The sequence below is a fragment of the Barbus barbus genome (genome assembly GCF_936440315.1).
Source record: "Barbus barbus genome assembly, chromosome: 44".
Taxonomy (NCBI): domain Eukaryota; kingdom Metazoa; phylum Chordata; class Actinopteri; order Cypriniformes; family Cyprinidae; genus Barbus; species Barbus barbus.
The window spans coordinates 23478833-23501598 of NC_136722.1; the positions used below are offsets into that span (position 1 = coordinate 23478833).

Below are 22766 nucleotides of genomic sequence, written 5' to 3' on the forward strand. Positions count from 1 at the left end.
AGCAAGAGGTGAGATGCAGCATATTAAATAGATTTCTGAAAGATCACAGAAATCACTGAAAACTGGAGTATTGATGCTTAAATACAAGTTTGCATCACTGGAATAAATTACATTTTAAAATATAGCTAATCACATAGAAAACAGTTATTTTAAGTTGCAATAATTTTTCACAATAATATAAATACTGTCTTTATTGAACATCAGAATTTGAACCAAAGGTCATTGAATTGTTGATGCACCACCATGTGGAAAGAGATGGAATAACCCAGAGCCTGCTGGGAAATGTAGTTAAATTGCAAAGAAAATGACCCAGAGTTCAGTCAATATAAATATGGATGATTATGTGCATGTGTGCATGAATGCATGTTACAGCTTGAGCCTGGAGCCTTGTGCCTTACAAACTCTGAGTATGACTGCGACGCTGCCATGAGCTCTCAGAAACACCAAACTAAACCCAGACACATGGATAAAAGAGACAGAAATTTGAGGTATGGATCACAATTTACACCCATAGACAATTCAGTCAATATGGAAAAAAAAGTTACATTTACCATAATAAAAGATATATTTGCATGAATACAAATACCCTAAGCATGGTTAAAATTAAAATTGACATTAATAAAAGATTTGCATGAATTAAGATTTCCTGCATGGTTTAAAGTTGCACTCAATATTTAATTTCTCTGTGCGGTAAATGTCATGCATGTTATTTTGTTGTCCACATCTATAAATCTCTAGCTTTATGCCTTAATTGCTTTTGAGAAACACCACATTTTAATTCAGTCAGAGTTTTGTTTTCATTTAGGTGAATAACTTATTATTTCTACTGTTGTTCAGTCTCTCCCTTGTTGATATACTGTATATTCTTCTGAAATTTATTCATTCTCTTCTTTCAGTGCCGCCAGAGAGCACTTCATAGACGATATTCATCCCTTGAAACTCATTACAGCCAGTGAAAAGGAGACAGAGAAGTGCACAGCAGGTACATGCATTTGCTGAGTATGCAGTCATGCATGCTCATTTTACTACAGTGAAACATTCATATGGATTTTTCAGGTATTAATTAATATTAATACCACAAAATGCACAAGGAAAACTCTAAATAATACAGCTGTATTATTTATGTGTTCAGCCACTTAACTATTTTAAATACTATTTGAAATCATTTCTGCATCTTCAGTATCACCTGCATCAAAATTGGCAAAGGTCAAAAGATTTCACCTCAACACACATAGACATGTAATGAGAGTATCTATGTATCAGTGATTGTATTATAATACAATTCTGCCATGTTTCTCTTCTTTTCCAGATTCTGCAGTTGTAAACTTGAGTAATGGCTACAGCGGTGATAGGCGCAAATTTAAAAGCCACAGCAATGAGTCGGCCAACCCTATAAAGCCACAATGTGGTGATGCAAAAGTGCACAATGAATTCAAGGACAAAACCTCACAACAATCATCTCGCAATGACATCATCGTCATAGAAAGCCACTCCATCAATCATATTTCAACTCTTACGGTGTTTAAGGGACATCAGGGAAACAATCAAACGCACAAACCTCATAAAAAGAACAGAAGTTCTGACCGACAAAAGTATTCAACTAACGTGAAATCTGAGTGTTTTCTGTCAAATAACAGACAGTGCGAGTTAGTCCCGGTCTACGTTCATGACGCAAACCCTCAAGAATCTTTCCCTCCAGTGGAAAATCAACAACCAGGCCAGGGAACCAATCAAACGCTTGATAAACCGGAGAGAGGAGACCGTGGGCAGAGCCAAAGTCCCAAAACAACATTCGAAATGGAACAATCTAATGGAATTAAAGAAATGTTCAATCAATCACCAGACACTCAACTAATCACATCATCTGACAACCATTTGAAACCCACCTCTGACCAATCCAAACCAGACCCATGCATTTATGAGGAAATCCAGTTTAGCTCGCCAAGATCAGGAGATGTTGAAGAGAATCAGAAGAATCAAACCAGTGGAGATGAAACACAACCATTAAAACTCATAAGCGAGTCTGGGCCGTCTCGCACTGATTGCAATGGGGAGAACAGTACGGAAAATACAGAGAAAAGTCAACCAGGAAGTGATGTCACGCGCAAGAGAGGGAAAAAACAGAAAGTTTACAGCTCCTTAATAAAAAGCTCAGTGATAAATCATCATGTCCAGGACTGCCGGCCGCGGATAACCGTGGTCAGCACCAGCCTGTAGACTAGAGAGAAGCTGCAGAAAGTGTGAGAGGCAATAAGACACAAAAAAGAAAGAAGAGTTGGAATATCTGAAGTGAATAGAAAGTAAATAGTAAGATAAAGGTATTAAACAGGGAATTAAAGCTTCAGTCCTGAATGGAATAGAATCATATCATTTCTTGTGAAGCTGTTTTAGTTGAGAATGGGTCACATTGGTGCTGATTAAACACTGTGGTCATATTGGTGTCATTTAGCAACTGTCATGAGAAGAATTCATCATTTGTATGCATGCACACTAAATTTCTTTAACTACTAAGATAATACCTCTAACTGCATACACACTCTTTAAGGTTATTAATTGACATGGAAATATTCCTCACATTTCTACATGTGCATTAATCAGTTATCAGCTTTGTGATTTGTTTGACCAATGATAATCCCATATTGTAAACACATCTGTGGCTTATTAATGGTTTTCTGTGATTTTGCCAAGAAAGACAATGTTCCTGCATCAACAACATCCTTGTTAGTCTTCCTATAAATAGACAGATTTTAAGATTATCAGTTTCCTTTGTTTACCTTACAGAAATATTGGTCCAGAGGCAAATACAAATTGTTGATCCAGGAAAATGTTCTGCATGGCAAAAGTCATAATAATATTTTAGAAGTGATTTATTAAAAGAATTTTGTACTTTCACTGCAGTGTTAAGTGATGCTGTTTTTGTTGTTTTCTAGGCTAATTAAATCATCTCATGTTTTGATCCTACGTATTTTTTTTATTATTGTATTTAACAACAGCAAACCCAGAGAGTCACTATATTAGCATGTAAATCTAAAACTTTGATCTGGATATATGTTATGCATAGGAAACGCTGACTCAAGCATTCACCCACTTCTGAAAAATGAAAGTTTCGTCATCATTTACTCACCCTTATGTTGCTCCGGATCCATATGATTTACTTTCTTCTGTGGAACACAAAATGCATTTAGCAGAATGTCCAAGCTGCCCCTTTTCTATAAAAACGCCACAGGTTACACCTGTCATGGCCCAGAACGGAAAACAGTTCAGTACATTACTTTCTGAAGCCATATGTGAGGAAACCCGAAATTTAAGTGTTAAAATCTCCTCAATCTCCTAGCATGTGATTGTAAACAGATATCAAACAAACTAGCTGTGAGCAAAGTGACATTTCTGATTAAACAAACTCTGATTTGAGATTTTGAATAAACTCATGACTGTTTTGATTCGTCACAGTGACTCGAATCGCTTTCGAATCTGTTCACTAAAGAAATTCGTTCAGAATCCTTCTGCAGGTTATGTTGTTACGACAGCTGTTGCCAATTGTTCAATTGAGATGAGATGATTCATTTCCCTGCGTCCCAGGATGTGCATACAATCCTTCCTAAATTCTATGTGATATTAGTTATTTTCAATACTATTTAGGGCAGATATGGTGGATAGGATGCACATTGGGACGCAAGGATTCAGTGGCACTCCGCGTTCAGATGAAAGAAACTTTCAGTAAAAGTTTGTTCAGTTTGTCCAACCAACAAAATTATGGTTTCACAGCCCGAGCTTAAATGCTATTGGTTCGCGCTATAGTCAGTCTTCGAAGGTTGGAAAGCACTAACAAGCTCACCAGAGAAATAAGTTAGCGAAAAAGACTTTTCCTGACCACAGGGGGAGATAAAGCTTGTTTACTAAATGTTAACTTTTCTCAAATATGTATTTTTTTTCTATTTTTATATGTACTTTATGTTTTCTTGTTTTATTTCTTTCCTTGTTTAGCCTAATTATTGTCCACAAGGCTGTACAGTGTACAGACCTATAGAATGTATAATTATTGTACACAGAGGCTCTTTTGGTTTAATTTAGTTTTTTACAGATTTTTATAAATTATTGGACGATGGCAAGCCTCTTCTCTCTATTAGTCAAAATCATTTCACAGAATAACGAGTCAAACTGAAACTGAATGCTAAACTCATATTTGCATTTGTGATTGTGTTCCTCTGAGAACAGAGAAGATGCTGATCCATCATGTATATGCAGGTGTTTTCATGGTCCACTGACTTAAGTTTATTTATAATATGTGAGCTAAACCCCTGATTCAATGAAAGAACTGAAACAAGAATGACAAAAAAGGGGACACAAAATCAATTATATTTTATTTAATGACTGAATTTTAATAAAATCACACATATATTCTTGTATTAAGCACACAAAGCAGAGCAGTTGCAGATGAGAGCGACTGAAGCTGGATGTGGAGAATGAAGGAGTCGCTCATGTGCTGTTAGTCTCCATGTGAGACATGAGTGAGAAGAGCAGCAGATCTACTCTGAACACTGTTGTCTCGTCACGTGTCCAGTGAGCGCAGGCTGGCCGCTCCGTGTGGCCTCACAGCTCACTGAGACGCTCTCCATCCACTCCTGCTCAGAGAGAGTCAGGCTGCTGCTCCAGCTGTACAGACCGTCCTTCTCCAGGAGCCCAGCGCTGCTCTCCTGAGACCTGCTGTTCCCGTTCACCTTCCAGCTCAGGCTCCAGTCTGACGGGAAGCCCTTGCTGACCACACACACCAGTGTCGCTGTCTTCTTTGAGGAGATCTCTGCACTGGAGGGCGGCAGGACGCTCACTTTAGGACGAATGACGCCTGATAAACACACAACACTCAACTCAGTCAAGAAGAAAGCTTTTTCCTCCTTTTAGGTTCAGAAAAAAATATATGGATACAGTGATAGCTTTATTAGTCATTTCTGAACCATTAAACTGCAAGTCGCCTGAATAAATTTTTTTTTTAATCCTGTGATCAGTGAAGCAATGAAAGTTTGGTGAAATATATTGATCTGAAGAGTCATTTTCATTATCAACTTCAATGTAAGTCACTTTGATTAAAAGCACGAAAGATCAAATATGAATAAACATAATTTTTCATGACAGCAAGAGAACATTGGGTACAAAAGTTTGTTTTAAAATTAGAAAAAATGTCTGGCATGTGTACTATAACTTTGAAAATACCTTATACAAATATTAACAAAAAATACAATTAAGCAATTTCCAATATCTACACGATTTACTTTAAAAAAACACACTAATCTGAAAAATTTAATTTTCAAGTAAAATCAAAGTGGTGCCAAAATGACAGCCTAATGTAAATTTTATTTCAGTGCACCTTTTTAACCATTTAGAACTTAATTATCAATGAAGACAAAACAGCTGAAGCTCTGAAAACTCATAAAACCGATAGAAATAACAGAAATGATTATAGTTCACTAGATGAAAACAAAGATGCCATGACAATGAAAACCATCTTTACAATGTCGACTGCCAAACATTTAATGTGAACTAAAAATAAAATGAAAATATATAAATAAACAGAAAAGTGCATCGTTTCTATAGAGCAACAAAGTGTTTAGCAGTCAGTTGTTGTATTAATATTATTAAATGATGATTTACTTACTGCCAACATCCAGTTTGGTGCCGCTGCCGAAAGTCCTCCACAGTGATACAAACTAATAGAGCAGCTGAACAAAAACCTCCTGAACGCTTCACTAACTGAACAAACACACATCAACTGAGTCTCCAACAAACACATCCACTCACTGCAGAAGTTTACTTACGTTATGTGATTTATGCAGTCTGCATCATTATTAAAATATGAAACTGAATTTATGAAAGAATTAACATTTTATATCATGTGACGTGACAATCAAACTCAGTTGTTTAAGTGATTGACAGAGACACATGTGTGATGATGATCCTCATGTCTGTAAAAACAGGAGCATCCATGGATTTGGCGTCAAATTTAGGAATTAACAGTCATCCAACTAGTCAAATATATTCTCAAAGTCTCACAGGAGAGAGTCAGGATAATATACTAAAGTAGGTCTTGTAGATGAATTCACAATCAAATCAATGTGTGATTTTTAACAGTTTTGCTAATAAATGATTGCATGTTATGAAAAAGACAGATTTTTACTGTATGATCTTAATAATTTTTTATTATACATGACTAAGACTGAGCAACTGTCTTGAGGTAAATGATGTGGAGTGTGTTTGCATATTGATCAGATGCTTGAGTGCTCTGAGAGTGTTTATAGTGCTGTGAGTTTAACACTTCATCACTGACACACACAACAATCTTCATCAACATGACCTTCATCATCATCTTCATCTGGACTCTCACAGCGTTTGCTCAAGGTTTGTGGAGCACAAGTTTGATATCAATTAATTTCTTCAAGTAGTTTTGAGTTGATTTTCTTCTTGTTGTGTTTCAGAGAGTAGAGGACAGATCAGCATCACTCAGAGTCCCTCAACGACAGCAGCTCAACCAGGAGAAACAGTCAAAATCAGCTGTAAAACCAGTAGTGCTGTGTACAGATGGAGTGATGGGGATGAAGAGTTAGCCTGGTACTTACAGAAACCTGGAGAAGCTCCGAAACTCCTCATTTATTATGCAAAAAAACTCTACACTGGTACTCCATCTAGATTCAGTGGCAGTGGATCTGGGACTGATTTCACTCTGACCATCAGTGGAGTCCAGACTGAAGATGCTGGACATTATTACTGTCAGGGTAGACACAGTGGTAATGTGTTCACACAGTGATAAAGAGTCATACAAAAACCTCTGTCAGTCAGAGTCACAGAGACTGAACTGATCCTGCAGCTGCTCAAACACTATCACTCACTACTGACACACAGAGACAAACACAGCAACTACACATGAGCTCAGAACTCAGTTAGGAGTCAAATCAGCTCTATTAGACTGAGATCTGTCCTGAGACAGACAGGTTTGACTCAGAATTAGAGAAAACACAGGGTGTAAGTTTATACATAGTAAAGTATACCCTGCTGAAAAAACAATAGAAACCATCAGAGAAATTCTAATGGTTTCCACTACATATAATTAAAAACATTACAAACCATCAACTTTTAACCATTAAAAATGGTTACCTGGTTACCTGTAGTGTGTTTTGGGACATGTTCCATTAGGATTTATTGGTTTTAACAAGCTACCAACAGAAGGTGACCAGTTACCAGTAGAGATGCACAGTGTCCATACAGTTTCCATTAAAACCAATACAATTCCCATTATAACCAGCAAAACCATTACAAATGCTGTGATGGTTTCTATTGTTTTTTTCATTGTCATTGTGAATCACCAGCAGCATAAAGATGGTTTTTTTAACAGTTTTTCAAGTAGCTCTTTCATCTCAAGTTAATAATAAATTTAACAGATCAAACAGAGAAACTGTGAGTTTGAGGTGAAAATCAGATTTGCATTGACAGCTTTAGTGATTCTGATCGTCTCAGAATAGAGCAGCTCCGTCTCCAGAGACCATGTTCAAACCCCAAGAGCTTCAGTTCACATTTACTGCTAAACCCAGCTGTTCTCAACTATTACAATCCATCAACAGCAGCTGAAACTTTAGTGAAGGAAGGACACACTGATCAATGATGCAGTCGAACACAAATGTAAGGCGTTCAGAAGCTTTATTGAATGAACAGCAATGGCAGCAGATTGAAAGACTGCTTGAGTATTGAGCTGTAAATCACGTGACTGCTGTGAATCCTGCTGCTCTTCACTGGAGAAACATCAGCACTCGGAGCTCTTGAGGAACAAGGTCTCTTGATCAGATCCGTCATGTGTTACTCTGCAGACGAAGCGGTCTGCGCCTTCCCAGCTTGCTTTGCTGAGGCTCAGGACGCTGCTGCGGCTGTAGCGTCCGTCCCGCTCGCTCTCTGCGCTGGTTTGAACCCCCTCGGTGACCTCTGACCCGTCCAGCATCCAGCTCACCTGCGCCCCCTGTGGAGAGTAAGAGCTGAGCAGGCAGAGCAGTGCGGCTGTGCATCGTATAAAAACCTCCGTCACACTCAAAATGAACACAAACTCCAGCAGAGAAAGAGAGAAACACACTCACACACTGATATGAGACTCAACATCAGCTCTTCTCAACATCACACATGGATTATTAAAAAAACAGCACAAAATGTTCATCTTTAAAAATAAAAAAAGTGTTATTGCATGAAGGCTGAAATCATTTGTTTTATTATTAGTCCCAAAATGCTTTCATTGCATTTTCAGTAGACATAATTTCAAACTCTGCTAATTTTATTTACTTGCTTTATAATGAAATCTTTAGCAAGATTTAGATCGTCATTCTCTATTAGATGACCTTTGACCTACTATACAGTATCATGGATGATATAGCTGAAATCTGCACAACAGGTATTAAATGCTCTCAGCATCAAAGTCTGAATGAAACATTAAACTGTGTTTGGAGGGAGAAGCTTGGCCCAAAATAACATGAAGTACATTAGAAATGTTTGTTTCTGAAAATGGTAAATGGAAATTTATCAGCAAAGATACTGAACAAATATATGACAAAATCATGTATCTCTCCTGTCTTGAGGTAAATGATGTGGAGTGTGTTTGCATATTGATCAGATGCTTGAGTGCTCTGAGAGTGTTTATAGTGCTGTGAGTTTAACACTTCATCACTGACACACACAACAATCTTCATCAACATGACCTTCATCATCTTCATCTGGACGCTTTTATACTGCTTTATGCTACAAGGTGAATAGTGTATATTTTAAATAATATTCATTAATTTTTATTATATGTCAAATAATATATATTTTATGGACTAATAAATGGATTGTTTTTTCAGGGTGTAGAGCTCAGATCACAGTCACTCAGACTCCTTCAGTGAAAACTGCCACACCAGGAGAAAATGTTGAGATGAGCTGTAAACTCAGTAGTAGTCATACACCCTGCAGCCCACCATGTGTGTCCTGGTACTTACAGAAACCTGGAGAAGCTCATAAACTCCTGATTTATTATACAAACACCCTCGAGTCAGGAACTCCATCTAGATTCAGTGGCAGTGGATCTGGGACTGATTTCTCTCTGACCATCAGTGGAGTCCAGACTGAAGATGCTGGACATTATTACTGTCAGAGTTTACACATCAGTGGTGGTCGTGTGTTCACACAGTGATAAAGAGTCGTACAAAAACCTTGGTCAGTCAGAGTCACAGAGACTGAACTGATCCTGCAGCTGCTCAAACACTATCACTCACTACTGACACACAGAGACAAACACAGCAACTACACATGAGCTCAGAACTGTGTCCAGAGCAAATATATATATATATATATACATACATAGATATAATTAAACATGTAATAATGTCCACCACCATTCAAAAATCAGCAGCATCATCAAAAATCCTTGTATGAAAGTGATTGTGATTTTTCTGATCCAGTGACAAATTGAGACAAAATAGTGACTCTTTCTCAAGAATCATTAGTGAAAAGTAAAAAAATGTCATAATTTTAGCATGGAGACCACCAAAAAAAAAAAATCAGTCTTCATCTCCATGTGGGAATTTTCATTTCTGAGTGATAAATTTCAGCAAACACATTTAAACAAGCAGACCATGTTATCAACATGTCAAACCACTGCAGGTATACTGAAACTTCAGATTTTAATTGCTACAGTCTGACAGCTTATAAAAGCTCATAATGACTGTAAAACAAACTCAACATCATAAAAACAGCTGCAATCCAGTGATTCTCAATGAGTTTTTGTGTATTTGTGTTTTTCTCTGTATAATGTGTCGATGATGAGAGCCGTATGAAGAAATAAACGCTGTTAGTCGATTGACTGATGGAGGGTTTTTCCACAGAGAGTCACTTTGCATCAGCACATGCTTCAGCGCTCCGAGTGTTTATAGCGTTCAGACTCAAACACTTTATAACACACTGCTGTTTACCACGGTACAAAACCAACAAACACAATGAATCTCTTCAGCAGCTTCATCTGGATTCTGACAGCTTTTATTCCAGGTAACAGAAGAGAAAGATGCTCATTTTTAACTCTTTAATATTGATTTAATTTGATGAAACACATATAATGTTGTTGTCAGCAGCATCCAGAGGAATCACTGTGACTCAGCCTGAAGTTCTGACTGTTTCTGAAGGACAAGACGCCACTATAGAGTGTAAAACTAATCCTGGAATAGCTGGCTGGGGTTTAGCTTGGTATCAGCAGAAAGCTGGAGAAGCTCCTAAACTCATCATTACTGGAGTAAATGATCTCTATAATGACAGTTTGAGTCGATTCAGTGGGAATGGAGAATATGACGGGACTGATTTCTCTCTGACCATCAGTGGAGTCCAGACTGAAGATGCTGGACATTATTACTGTCAGAGTTTCCACAGCAGTGGTGGTCTTGTGTTCACACAGTGATAAAGAGACGTACAAAAACCTCCGTCAGTCAGAGTCACAGAGACTGAACTGATCCTGCAGCTGCTCAAACACTATCACTCACTACTGACACACAGAGACAAACACAGCAACTACACTTGAGCTCAGAACTGAGTTAGGACTGAAATCTTGGGTCAGGTCTGTTCTTCATACCTTACTAACTCAGTTTGCAGGATTTGGGCATGATCTTGGATTGGTTGGTTCTTTGAAGCTCATCCCGGAGTTGCTGTCATAGCAACAGGTCCGCAGACCTACTGGGAGTAGGCTTATTTCATGTAAACAGGATTAGATCTTATCTTTATAAGCAGAATTGATAAATAAATCTGTCCCAGCCACTGCTACTTTACTGCAAGAGTTACACTACTGGTCCAGGGACAATAATTTAAAATAATAATCATTTGAAAATAATATACTAATGTTGTGTATTCTATAATACTATAGACACAGCCAGATTTACTCATTGAAAAATGTATTCGTTATGAAATAATTACTGTATTGGAGTCTTACACACACGCTATACAGAAAATGTAGAGTTGTACATTAATTTGAGTAGTGACTGATATTATGGGAGTGGTTTGATGGAGCGCAGGAGATTTACAGCGCTAGGAAATGTAAGGCCTGTACAAATATTAGAAATTGTGAATATAAATAATTGGTAATCATGTAAAAAAAAAAACTGATTGATTTATATAACATTATAGTTTTGTTCGCTTAGCTGTTTCCTTATAAAAGTCCTTAATTTGTCAAGTTTTTTGTCAGGTGTCTTTTTTTAATTATAGTGTCATTACATTGCTGTCTTTCCGCCAGCCAATCACTGCATTGCTGAGCTTGGTTTCGAGTATTGATATATCTGCCCTTTTCAGGGAGCACAATCAGCAAATTCATTTGAAGAATCAAATTAGCCAGAGATCAGTTATCAGTCATCTCAGATGTATTAAGCGAGGTACGAAGAACGGACCCCAGCTCTATTGATTATGATCTGTCTTTGACGGGCGGGTTTGACTCAACTCTGCTCAGAATCAAAGAAAACACAGTGTAAGCTAATCAAATTAAACAAAGAAAATTATTTTGTTCATTAAACTACACATATCTCATTTTGAAGTCATATAATAAAGTCATTATGAGTCACTAGTAACAAAGATGTTTTTTAGCAGTTTCTCAAGTTCTCCTTCATCTCAAGCTGATAATTAATTTTTTACTCATAGCTCATTTCTCATGAGCAGAAGTGAAACTGATCCAGTTCAGAGCGCTGAACCGATCAAACAGAGAAACTGTGAGTTTGAGGTGAAAATCAGATTTGCATTGACAGCTTTAGTGATTCTGATCGTCTCAGAATAGAGCAGCTCCGTCTCCAGAGACCATGTTCAAACCCCAAGAGCTTCAGTTCACATTTACTGCTAAACGCAGCTGTTCTCAACTATTACAATCATCACCAGCAGCTGAAACTTTAGTGAAGGAAGGACACACTGATCAATGATGCAGTCGAACACAAATGTAAGGCGTTCAGAAGCTTTATTGAATGAACAGCAATGGCAGCAGATTGAAAGACTGCTTGAGTATTGAGCTGTAAATCACGTGACTGCTGTGAATCCTGCTGCTCTTCACTGGAGAAACATCAGCACTCGGAGCTCTTGAGGAACGAGGTGTCTTGAGCAGATCCGTCATGTGTTACTCTGCAGACGAAGCGGTCTGCGCCTTCCCAGCTTGCTTTGCTGAGGCTCAGGACGCTGCTGCGGCTGTAGCGTCCGTCCCGCTCGCTCTCTGCGCTGGTCTGAACCCCCTCGGTGACCACTGCCCCGTCCAGCATCCAGCTCACCTGCGCCCCCTGTGGAGAGTAAGAGCTGAGCAGGCAGAGCAGTGCGGCTGAGCCTCCAGAGATCTGCAGAGAAGAGGGAGGCAGCAGAGACACGGAGGGCTTCACTGCGGGACCAGCTGAAACACACAAACACACACAAAACTCACACTCCAGCACTCTTAGCATTCTGACCATAGCTCTTAGTTTCAGACATGATAATGCAGGAAAAATCACAATCATTTCATCGTCACTGTAATCTCACCTCACTGCTTTCATTCATATTCCACATAGACACTATCCTACATTAAATCTCTATTGAATAAATGTTTACCACTACTGAATGCATCATGTATATCTAAACTTAAATCAGTTTTCTGATGCAAACATGATATACTGTATACTGTAAGAATTATAAAAATTATCTATTTTATAAATTAATTACATTACTGTCATATTTTAAAAGCATTGTCCACATGCATTCATGATTATATTTAGAAAAAAATATATATATTATAATTTGTATGAATTTCATTTTTAAAAGATCATATCAGAAACTCGCAATCATAATTATATGGAAATGTACTTTTTATTATTATTTCAATGACTTAATTTATTTTGTCTGATGATGATGCCTACAAAATTTGATTTAATTTGTTCGTATTTTCAAACTTTCGTCCCATGCATTTCAAAAACTCTTATTTGTAAACTTTATCAACAATTATGGACATAATTATATTACAAAATAATTTAATATATATCAGACTATTTCAATCAATGATTTGAAACTCAGTTAAATGTTAGCAATAATAAGATGTGAAATTATTCATGTAAAGTGAAACAAAAACAAAAATATCATGAAATATCACTGAATATTAATACATAGTTGTAAAATAGAACTAACTATGAATAAATTAAATTAATCATAAAATGTTGCAATTCATGAATAAACCTTTCTAACTTATTTATCAGTTTAAAGTCCACCGGGCAGGGATAGTAGTATCGCTTTTTATTTAATTTTTTCATTGATATGTTTATTATTGAAATGTTGTTATATGCATGTGTCAATTTTATTTAACTTCTTTATTTTCTTAAATATGTGGGTATATAGTATTTATAGAGTTGTAACTTTTTAGTTTTAGTTACTTTTTCTTATTTGTAAGTCGCTTTGGACAAAAGCGTCTGCTAAATGACAAAAGTAAGTAACTATGCTTATTTAACTTCAGTAACAATTTATAATAACTGTTGCCAAATGTTTGCTTAATAAAATTAAGTAAATTGAAATAGGCTATCATATATTTTAATGATAGAATTGAAGAGACTTACCGATCGTTAGTTTAGTTCCTCCACCAAAAGTGTACCACAGTGCTTCATTCTAGTGAAAGCGTCGTACAAAAACCTCCGTCACACTCAAATAAACACAAACTCCAGCAGAGAAAGAGAGAAACACACACACACACACTCACACACTCACACACACACACACACACACATGTTGGGTTTCCATGTTTTATGGGGACATCCCATAGGCGTAATGGTTTATAAAGTTTACAATCTGTATGTGCTATTGCCCTACACCAACCCTACACCTAAACTTAGCCCTCACAGGAAACATGCTGCATTTTTAGATTTTCAAAAAACTTTATGCTGTATGATTTATAAGCTTGTTTCCTCATGGGGACCAAAAAATGTCCCCACAAGATTAAGATTTACTGGTATTACTATCCTTGTGGGGACATTTGGTCCCCAGAACGTGATGAATACCAGGTGCACACACACACACACACACACACACACACACACACACACACTCACACACACTAACACACACACACACACACACACACACACACTGATATCAGACTCAACATCAGTGATGGATTATTATTAAAAAAAACAGCACAAAATGTTCATCTTTAAAAAAATAAAAATAAAAGTGTTATTGCATGAAGGCTGAAACCATTTGTTTCATAATCACTCCCAAAATGCATTTGTTGCATTTTCAGTACACATGATTTAACCCTATATAGGAGTAATTGTGAATTTACCGATTAAAAAGTAATTGACTTTATATTTTACATATATTTAGGAGTAAAATAATTTTCCAAAATTTGTTTTCTTCATCTGACCTTTGACCTTTTTTTGAGGGATCCGTCATTTATAACTGATGTTGTCCCATTAGGGTAAATTCATTTTGCCAAATTGTCCAAAACTTCACACAAAATCAAATGCTTTTTCACTATCTCATAAAAAGTGAAAAGGCCTTACTGTTCAAAAAAACATTACAAATCTTTATGAAGATTTTCTTGTGCTGCTATATTTGATTTGGAAATGTCTAAAACTTGACACAAATTCAGATGCAATATCACTGTCTTAGTGCTTCAAAAGCATTAAAACAACTTTAACATTGTGTTTCATCTTGGAATTTCAAATCTATTATCGTAGCACAAGTGAAAGTCAACAAGACTCTTCTTTTTCAGTGTATCCCACACATAAGTAGATGCTATCTTGTGCAGTCATCATTGGAGTATCTCTGCCTGTCAGTATAGTAATGTCAATAGACATAGGCATCTTTCCTGACCTCTGCTTGTTGTATAGATCATGTTTCAAACTGGCATACAATAATGTACCCAAATGCCTGACTTCCACAACAACCTATTCTTCATCCCTGCCCTCACACTCAGACTTTAGAAAACATTTGGATGTACAATTATATTTTTTTATAAACTGAATGTATGTGTATTTTATAGTCTAAAATTAGCTCAATATGGAGCCTTGAGAACATGTGACCTAACATGTGCTAATGTCTCCTTTACTACTTAGTTACCAAAAAAATGTGAAGCACGTGGCAATGAATTTTTATTTTACTGGTTGAAGGGGATGTCATTTGACATCACTAAAACTAAATTTTGTTTGTTGAACATTAATATTGTATTTTAAATGTAATTTTCTTAGCGTCATTTATAAATCCCATAGAGGGTTAAACTCTGTTAATTCTATTTACCTGCTTTATAATGAAATCTTTAACAAGATTTAGATGGTCATTCTCTATTGGATGACCTTTGACCTGTTATACAGTATCATGGATGATATAGCTGAAATCTGCACAACAGATATTAAATGCTCTCAGCATCAAAGTCTGAATGAAACATTAAACAGTGTTTGGAGGGAGAAGCTTGGCCCAAAATAACATGAAGTAAATTATAAATGTTTATGAAAATGGAAAATAAAAAATGTATTAGTAAAGATACTGAAGAAAAAAATGGCAAAACTGTGTATCTCTACAGTCTTGAGGTAAATGATGTGGAGTGTGTTTGCATATTGATCAGATGCTTGAGTGCTCTGAGAGTGTTTATAGTGCTGTGAGTTTAACACTTCATCACTGACACACACAACAATCTTCATCAACATGACCTTCATCATCATCTTCATCTGGACTCTCACAGCGTTTGCTCAAGGTTTGTGGAGCACAAGTTTGATATCAATTCATTTCTTCAAGTATATTGTCAAAGTTTTGAGTTGATTTTCTTCTTGTTGTGTTTCAGAGAGTAGAGGACAGATCAGCGTCACTCAGAGTCCCTCAACGACAGCAGCTCAACCAGGAGAAACAGTCAGAATCAGCTGTAAAACCAGCACAGATGTGTACAATGATGGTTCTGATGATGGGTTAGCCTGGTACTTACAGAAACCTGGAGAAGCTCCTAAACTCCTGATTTATTGGGCAAACCGCCGCCAGTCAGGAACTCCATCTAGATTCAGTGGCAGTGGATCTAAGAGTGATTTCTCTCTGACCATCAGTGGAGTCCAGACTGAAGATGCTGGACATTATTACTGTCAGAGTTTACACATCAGTGGTGGTGGTGTGTTCACACAGTGATAAAGAGTCGTACAAAAACCTCCGTCAGTCACAGAGACTGATCCTGCAGCTGCTCAAACACTATCACTCACTCAACAACAAAAGGTTTTAAAATAATTTAAAACACAATGTCTTTGACATATTTAAAAAAGATGGCAATTAAAAAATTATTCGCACTCAACACGACAACGTCGTCACATAATGTTTACATAATTTACTGTATATACTTAAGCTAAAGGATCCCACCCCCATGAACTTTCAGTAAATTAGTCAATCACCAGCATTTTCTTTCCTTTCACAAAAATCTAATTCTAACCAGTAAAATATTTAGATCAGCCCTCTTTGTTTTACATTTATGATCTTTTCTGTTTTCTATGTTCATAATGGCTTGTCCCTTACTGCCCCCTGTTGGTCACCGGCCCATAGTCACCACATATGCATCCAGCATTTGAAGGAATAGCTCAAACAAAAATTAAGAAAAATTCAATAATTTTTCAAAAAATATCTTTTGTTTTGCACAAAAACGAAAATCAAGAATAATACATTAGGTTAGTAAATGATGGTAGAATTGAATTTTTGGGTGAACTCTCTCTTAAAATACAGCGATATCTAGTGGTTGAAAAATCATATGGCACTTCTCATATGCCTAGTTCAGTGTAGGGTCTCAACTTTCATGCTGTTGGAAAGAATAAGACAACTCATTTGTTACAAAAAGAAACAAAATAACATTTATTGAACATGCATCCAACCTAAACTCATTACACTTGGGGAATATCTGAACCCAGCCGGACAAACAGTCCAGCAGCTAACAAGGGCTCTCTGAAAAATACTGATGCTGAACAGGAAGTGTGTGTTCATGACAGGAAACCGAAAACTCCCCAAAGGTCCAAAGAGAAAGACAAAATCAATAGTGTGAAATAATCACTTACCTCTCGCTCTAATGCACAGACACACATAGTGAGACTAAACTTATAATACACCATAACAATGATGATGATGTCATCTGCATGCCACAGATTCTCAGTTCGGTTTCATTGATTGGCAGCCAGTATATTATGGATGAATGTCTGAATATATGTTTTAACGCTCGTTACAAAAAAATCTTGCTAGAACCCAAAGCTCGACAAGCATCTTAGAAACATTCTACTTACGTTAGAACTTTTTACACTCGCATATATCGCATTCATTCTGCATATAGATCTCATAAGTGACAGATTCAAAAACACACACACACACCAACCAGCAAGTTTCCTCTTTCATGAATGATTATTAGTGATGTGTCATCAATAATGTTGCTATTTTAACATTCAATGAGGAAATTACAGCATTATCATGTGCAGCAAACATCAGCCAATGTTTCCGACTGAAAGCAAGTGTCCGAACAAAACCTGCAGGATGAGGCGATTATTCTGTCTGGTAAGGAAGGACAGTAGAAAGAAGGCGAGAAAGAGGGTCAGGTGACTCCTGCAGGCGACATACTCCACTGATTAAAGTGCATTAACATACAGGAGAGGATTCGATTGGGTGTGAGGAAACCGCTGCGGTCCGCTTGCGTGTGTGTGTGTGTGTGTGTTCAGTAGTCCTCCACCCAACCGTTCTCCTGGATGAAAGCATCGATCACCTCCTTCATGGCCAGATTGGGGATCAGCTGATCTTGGTTCAGCGGGCTGCGGGTCACTGGGTCGAAATGGCCAACACGCTACAGAGAGAGAGAGAATATTTTTGTTTCCTTCACTAAAGGCTTAAAAACTTCGATATGTCCAACCCCCTTTTCAAAAGATGTTGTAACTACACCATCTACCTGCAAATAACATCTTTCTCCATTAACAGCCATTTAGAAATGTCTTGTATTAGTTAACAAAAACTAAAGCTATTAAAAAACATTTTTGCTAACAGAAGCAATAAAATATCACTTTTAGATAAAAAAAGATAAATAAATTACTAAAATGCAAATTCAACTGATTAAAACATTTGTTAACTTTAAATAATAATAAAAAATACAGATAAATATTCAACAGAAAAATTAAACATTGAAGTGTTAAAATTACTAAACTGAAACTGACATAAAACTAAATAGACATACTCTTTTAAAAAACAAAGTTGCCTTGGCAACTAGTTGAAGTACTAAAGTTACTAAAACTAAAGACAAATTTGAAAAAATAAATCTGTCATTTTTTAGCCAATGATGGCACAATGTTCCTGTGCCTCTAAAGTGAGAAGTCTATGGAAGCTCGTTTCTATCACGGAATAAAAAAAAATATATAAAAAAAGGTAATTGCAACTTTTTCATCTGATATAAACTTGCAATTGCGAGTTAAGTCAGGATTGTGAAATAAATACTCGCAATTACCTTTTTTATTTTTTATTCGGTGGAGGAAAAGAGAATCCATAAAAGTCACACGACGCAAAAAACCTGACAAAAAAGACAAACCCGGCCGAATTCTTGCACAAGTGCCACTGAGATGATGGTGATCACCAATGCGACGCGTGTTTGTGCACATACCTGTAGATGCTCCTCGATGTCCTTGCGATCGTAGGTTATGCCGCTTGGAGTAATGCAGGGCTCTCTCATCAGCTCAAAACTGATCTTCCCGCACAGGTAATCTGGGATCTCTCGCTTCTGCACAACAGCCAATCAAACACACGGATGATTAACATACAGCTGTTTGGACCAATGATAGATGTTTATCACAACGTTTGAGGTGATCGGTCCATACCTTCCTCTTTTCATCTACTTGAGAGAAAAGCTCGTCCATGTCCATCAAATATTTATCCTGCAGGAGCAGCACAGAACACAGGAAATGACATCACTTCATCAAACACCCACCGTTCAGAGATGTTTGTGTATTTAAATGCGTATCTCACATGTTTAGATTTGATCTTGCCTCCGTTCTGGCTGTCCTCTGACTGCTTCACTCTGTCGTCTAGCTCTCTGAAACACAAGCACAGAGACGGACAGATGTTACAGCACAGACTCTGTACTCAGATCCGCACGACCGGCTGATGTGAGCGTCACCTCTCTTTCTCGGCCAGGATGAGTTTGGTGAGATAAGCGTGCAGCTCGTTTTCTTGGTTGATTCGTTTCTCTTCTATGCTGTTCCAGCGTTTCTTCTTGGCAATGCGAAGAGCACTTGGGATATCGTCTCCAAAATTCAACCGCTGTTCCTTCGCCAGGTTATAAGCTGAAAAACATTTCAAAGAGCGAGTTCATCACACTGCATTTGAACACCGCAGCTATCTGATGTCTGGATTATTTCTATGATGGTTTTAAATGTTTCTTGAGCAGCAAATCAGCATATTAGAATGATTTCTGGAAACAGGAGTAATGATGTAAAAAATTCAGCTTTGATCACAGGAATAAATTACATTTGAAAAGATATTCAAATAGAAAAGCTGTATTTTAATTTGTAATAATATTTCACAATATTTCTGTTTTTATTGTATTCTTGAGCACATAAATGCAGCCTTGGTGAGTAGAAGAGACTTCATTAAAACATTTAAAATTGTAATGTATCCAAACTTTGGACCAGCACTCTATATATATATATATATATATATATATATATATATACACACAGAGAAATAGAGAGCAAAAGAGTGCCATTAATTAAAAAAGAACCACACTATTGAACTATACTATTAAAAGCATCCCAAAAATCCTATTCAAATGTGTAACTCTTATTTCTTAAATCTTTTTTGTTTTTTTCCCAAAATCCCATGTGTACCTCTCTGTAGATTGCCGATGGCCTCTTCATAATTCTCCAGTTCCAGCTGACACTGGCCCAGGAAAAAGTGGGCCTTCACTGATTGGCTGTCGAGCTCGAGGGCGTGTTTACAGTCGGCCAGCGCCTTGTCGTACTGCTGCAGCTTCACGTAGCATAGTGCTCTGTTAGTGTAGTACACGGCCACTGATGGGTTACGATTCTACACGCAACAGCAGAAACACATTCAATACAGCACACAGAGGAAATCAACTTTGATCATTCCTAGAAAAATCACCTGTGTTTTTTGAGAATATCCAAACAATCTCCACTTGATGAGTTAAATGCATTACTGAATGTCAAACATGCACGTAAATTTCATCTAAACTGAGCACAGTTGAGCTGCTTCATAATTTTTGGAAAACTGTGAAAGATTTATTAGCATTTTTTAGTGAATATAAAGCATTTATTTGAAATATAAATCTTTTGTGACACTAGAAATGTGTTAGCTGTTACTTTTGATCAATTTAATGCATCCTTACTGAATAAAAATATGAATTTCTTACCAAAAAAAAAAAAAGATATGTAATTAACTGATGACAGACAAAGCAGAATCCCAGTAAAAGAGGTTTATCTGAAAGGTAAATTTAGGCTATGACTTAAATACAGGCAAATTAATATTTTATATTTAATTTAATCAGCCTAGGTTTTCAAGATTTGAGATGTACATCTAATTCATAGAAATATTGAAAGATAACCCTATTAATTACAATAAGTATTACATTTAAAAAATAATATCACTAGTCACAAAATTCAATTCTGGTGGACCATCTTACCCCAAAGGACGAATTTTATAATTAAAATTAATTGTTATAAATTAAATTACTCCACAAATCTAAATATACTGATGTGTCCACAAATTCCTCATTAACAAATAGACACAAATAAACCGGTATTCAATAAAATACAATGTCAATGATCATTATTTTCAAATGTCAAAAGTTTCATTTTTTTTCTCTTCAAATTTTCAAAAGTTGGTTGTCAGCAAGTTTTTTCTCTCAAATGTGCATATAAATGTGATCCTGGACCATAAAACCAGTCATAAGAGTGAGATTTATACATCATCTCAGAGCTGAATAAATAAGCTTTGCTAAATAAGCATTGATGTATGGTTTGTTAGGATCGGACAATATTTGGCTGAGATACAACTATTTTGAAAATCTGGAATCTGAGAGTACACAAAAAAATTAAAAATTTAAATATTGAGAAAATCGCCTTTAAAGTTGTCCAAATTAAGTTCTTAGCAATGTATATTACTGATCAAAAATTATGTAGGAAATTTACTAAATAACTTCATGGAACATGATCTTTACTTAATATCCTGATGATTTTTGGCATAAAAGAAAAACAGATCATTCTGACCCATAAAATGTATTGTTGGCTATTGCTACAAATATACCCGTGCTACTTAAGACTGGTTTTGTGCTCCAGGGTCACATATTTCAAACGTTTGGTGTCAGTAAGATTATTTTGTCTCTCAGATGTGCGTATAAATTTCCTGTAAACAGACAAACTGGGTCTCCACTCACAATGGCTTTGCTGTAGCAGGTGACGGCCTCCTGGTACTTGCGGCTGAGGAACAGACGGTTGCCCTGTTCCTTGAGCTCCAGAGCGGAGGAGCTTTTCTCGGGGCTGCCTGCCATCTTCTCCAGAGGCTCTGCGGTGGCCGCTCCCCCCTGCTTACCAATCCTGTTCCCCGTCTCTTCGGTGAGCACCGGCCTGTCCCGGGAACCCAGATACCTGCCTGGAGCAAACCTCTCTCACTGCAGGGACACAACACAACACACACATCAACTTCAGAAACACAGTTTACACTCAATAAAACACATTACAGATCAGGACTACAATAACACACACTACACACTCATATATATACTACATAACACACACATCTGGACTCTGATCAGCCCCTGACAGCTGTGGCAGATGACTCAAACTCCTCCAGCAGCACAGTGAACATAAAACTCATGTTATTTGACTAAACCCGAGATTGAATCAACATAATCGAGTCAAAAATAATTCTTAAATCTAAACATATGGTGATTAGAGGAGAAACTCTCTATAGAATGACATGTGACTGACACGTCTGTACTCGGTACGTCTACAGGCGCTTTAATCAGTTCAATGAAGCCCATTTGACTTTACACTTCATATTTTAAGAGTAAAATGTGGATAATTTCTGGTGTACCGGGTTTGACTGCTGGACTGACGCCTGTCGTTAGCAAACCGGTCGCGACACTGGTGCTTTTATGATCACTTTTTGATCCCTTATTCCGATTGAAACGCTGCCAAACTCATAGTCCGCCACGATCATGACATTAAGATGAAAAATCTCCGACGATTTCATCGGCGATCGCTAAAAACACGACATTTTACTCGCGGGTGCGAGACGCTAGCATCATGTTTCGGGTGTTTTGATTGTGCCGTCACGGTGACGTTGCCGGAGGTGACGATTGCCAGCGTAATGACGCCATCTGTCGGCGACGTACTCAAGCAGGACACTTGTGGTGATAATAAAAATGATTTGTTATATATTGTTTTAATTCATATTAATGTACACGAACTTATAGATTTGCCTTTGATTGTGAATTAAAAACAATTCAGGGTAGTACAGTGATATGAATCCCTGGCATGAACTGGAAAAAAATATTGATAGACATGTTAGATCAATTTAATCTACTGTATTCTAATACGAAAGAGTAATATTTTTAAATACGTCATATGCCTATTGTGTATTCAATTAATTTTAGCAAAAAAAAAAATCAATATTCTCTATTTCATTTTCTACACCTAAAGCTCCCCTTACAAAAGTTCAAAAACAGTCATTATTATTGTATAGTGCAGCAAAAATTTGGCTATATTAATGTACTCATGCCCAGTAGACGAATCTGT

The 22766-nt window shown here is 36.9% G+C and overlaps 1 protein-coding gene and 2 gene segments (V, D, J or C); 2 read left to right on the forward strand and 1 right to left on the reverse strand.

Annotated features, from left to right (window-relative positions):
• Positions 1 to 6319: 6319 nt before the first annotated feature.
• Positions 6320 to 8215, forward strand: LOC306863423 (Ig kappa chain V region K16-167-like). The segment is given in 2 exons: positions 6320 to 6390; positions 6468 to 8215.
• Positions 8216 to 15644: 7429 nt separating this feature from the next.
• Positions 15645 to 22766, forward strand: part of LOC306863410 (Ig kappa chain V-III region MOPC 63-like) — a 773265-nt gene continuing 766143 nt past the window's right edge. Inside the window, exons 1-2 of the V gene segment in view lie at positions 15645 to 15715; positions 15803 to 16117.
• LOC306863408 (E3 ubiquitin-protein ligase CHIP-like) lies at positions 16655 to 22322 on the reverse strand. The gene is made up of 8 exons (XM_079406743.1): positions 22063 to 22322; positions 21404 to 21637; positions 19839 to 20037; positions 19130 to 19295; positions 18979 to 19045; positions 18831 to 18887; positions 18617 to 18733; positions 16655 to 17812 (listed from the first exon to the last, which is right to left on the reverse strand). The coding sequence occupies exons 2-8, from the start codon at positions 21515 to 21517 to the stop codon at positions 17687 to 17689; spliced, it is 846 nt and encodes a 281-aa protein (XP_079262869.1). The 5' UTR covers positions 21518 to 21637; positions 22063 to 22322; the 3' UTR covers positions 16655 to 17686.

Excerpts from the sequence above, each read along its gene's own strand:
- LOC306863408 (XM_079406743.1), bottom strand. The coding sequence starts at position 21,517 with ATGGCAGGCAGCCCCGAGAAAAGCTCCTCCGCTCTGGAGCTCAAGGAA. Across the intron at positions 18,888-18,978 it reads GCAAGATCAAATCTAAACAT|GATAAATATTTGATGGACAT; the intron begins GTGAGATACGCA and ends CTGCTCCTGCAG. Across the intron at positions 18,734-18,830 it reads AAGTAGATGAAAAGAGGAAG|AAGCGAGAGATCCCAGATTA; the intron begins GTATGGACCGAT and ends GCTGTTGTGCAG.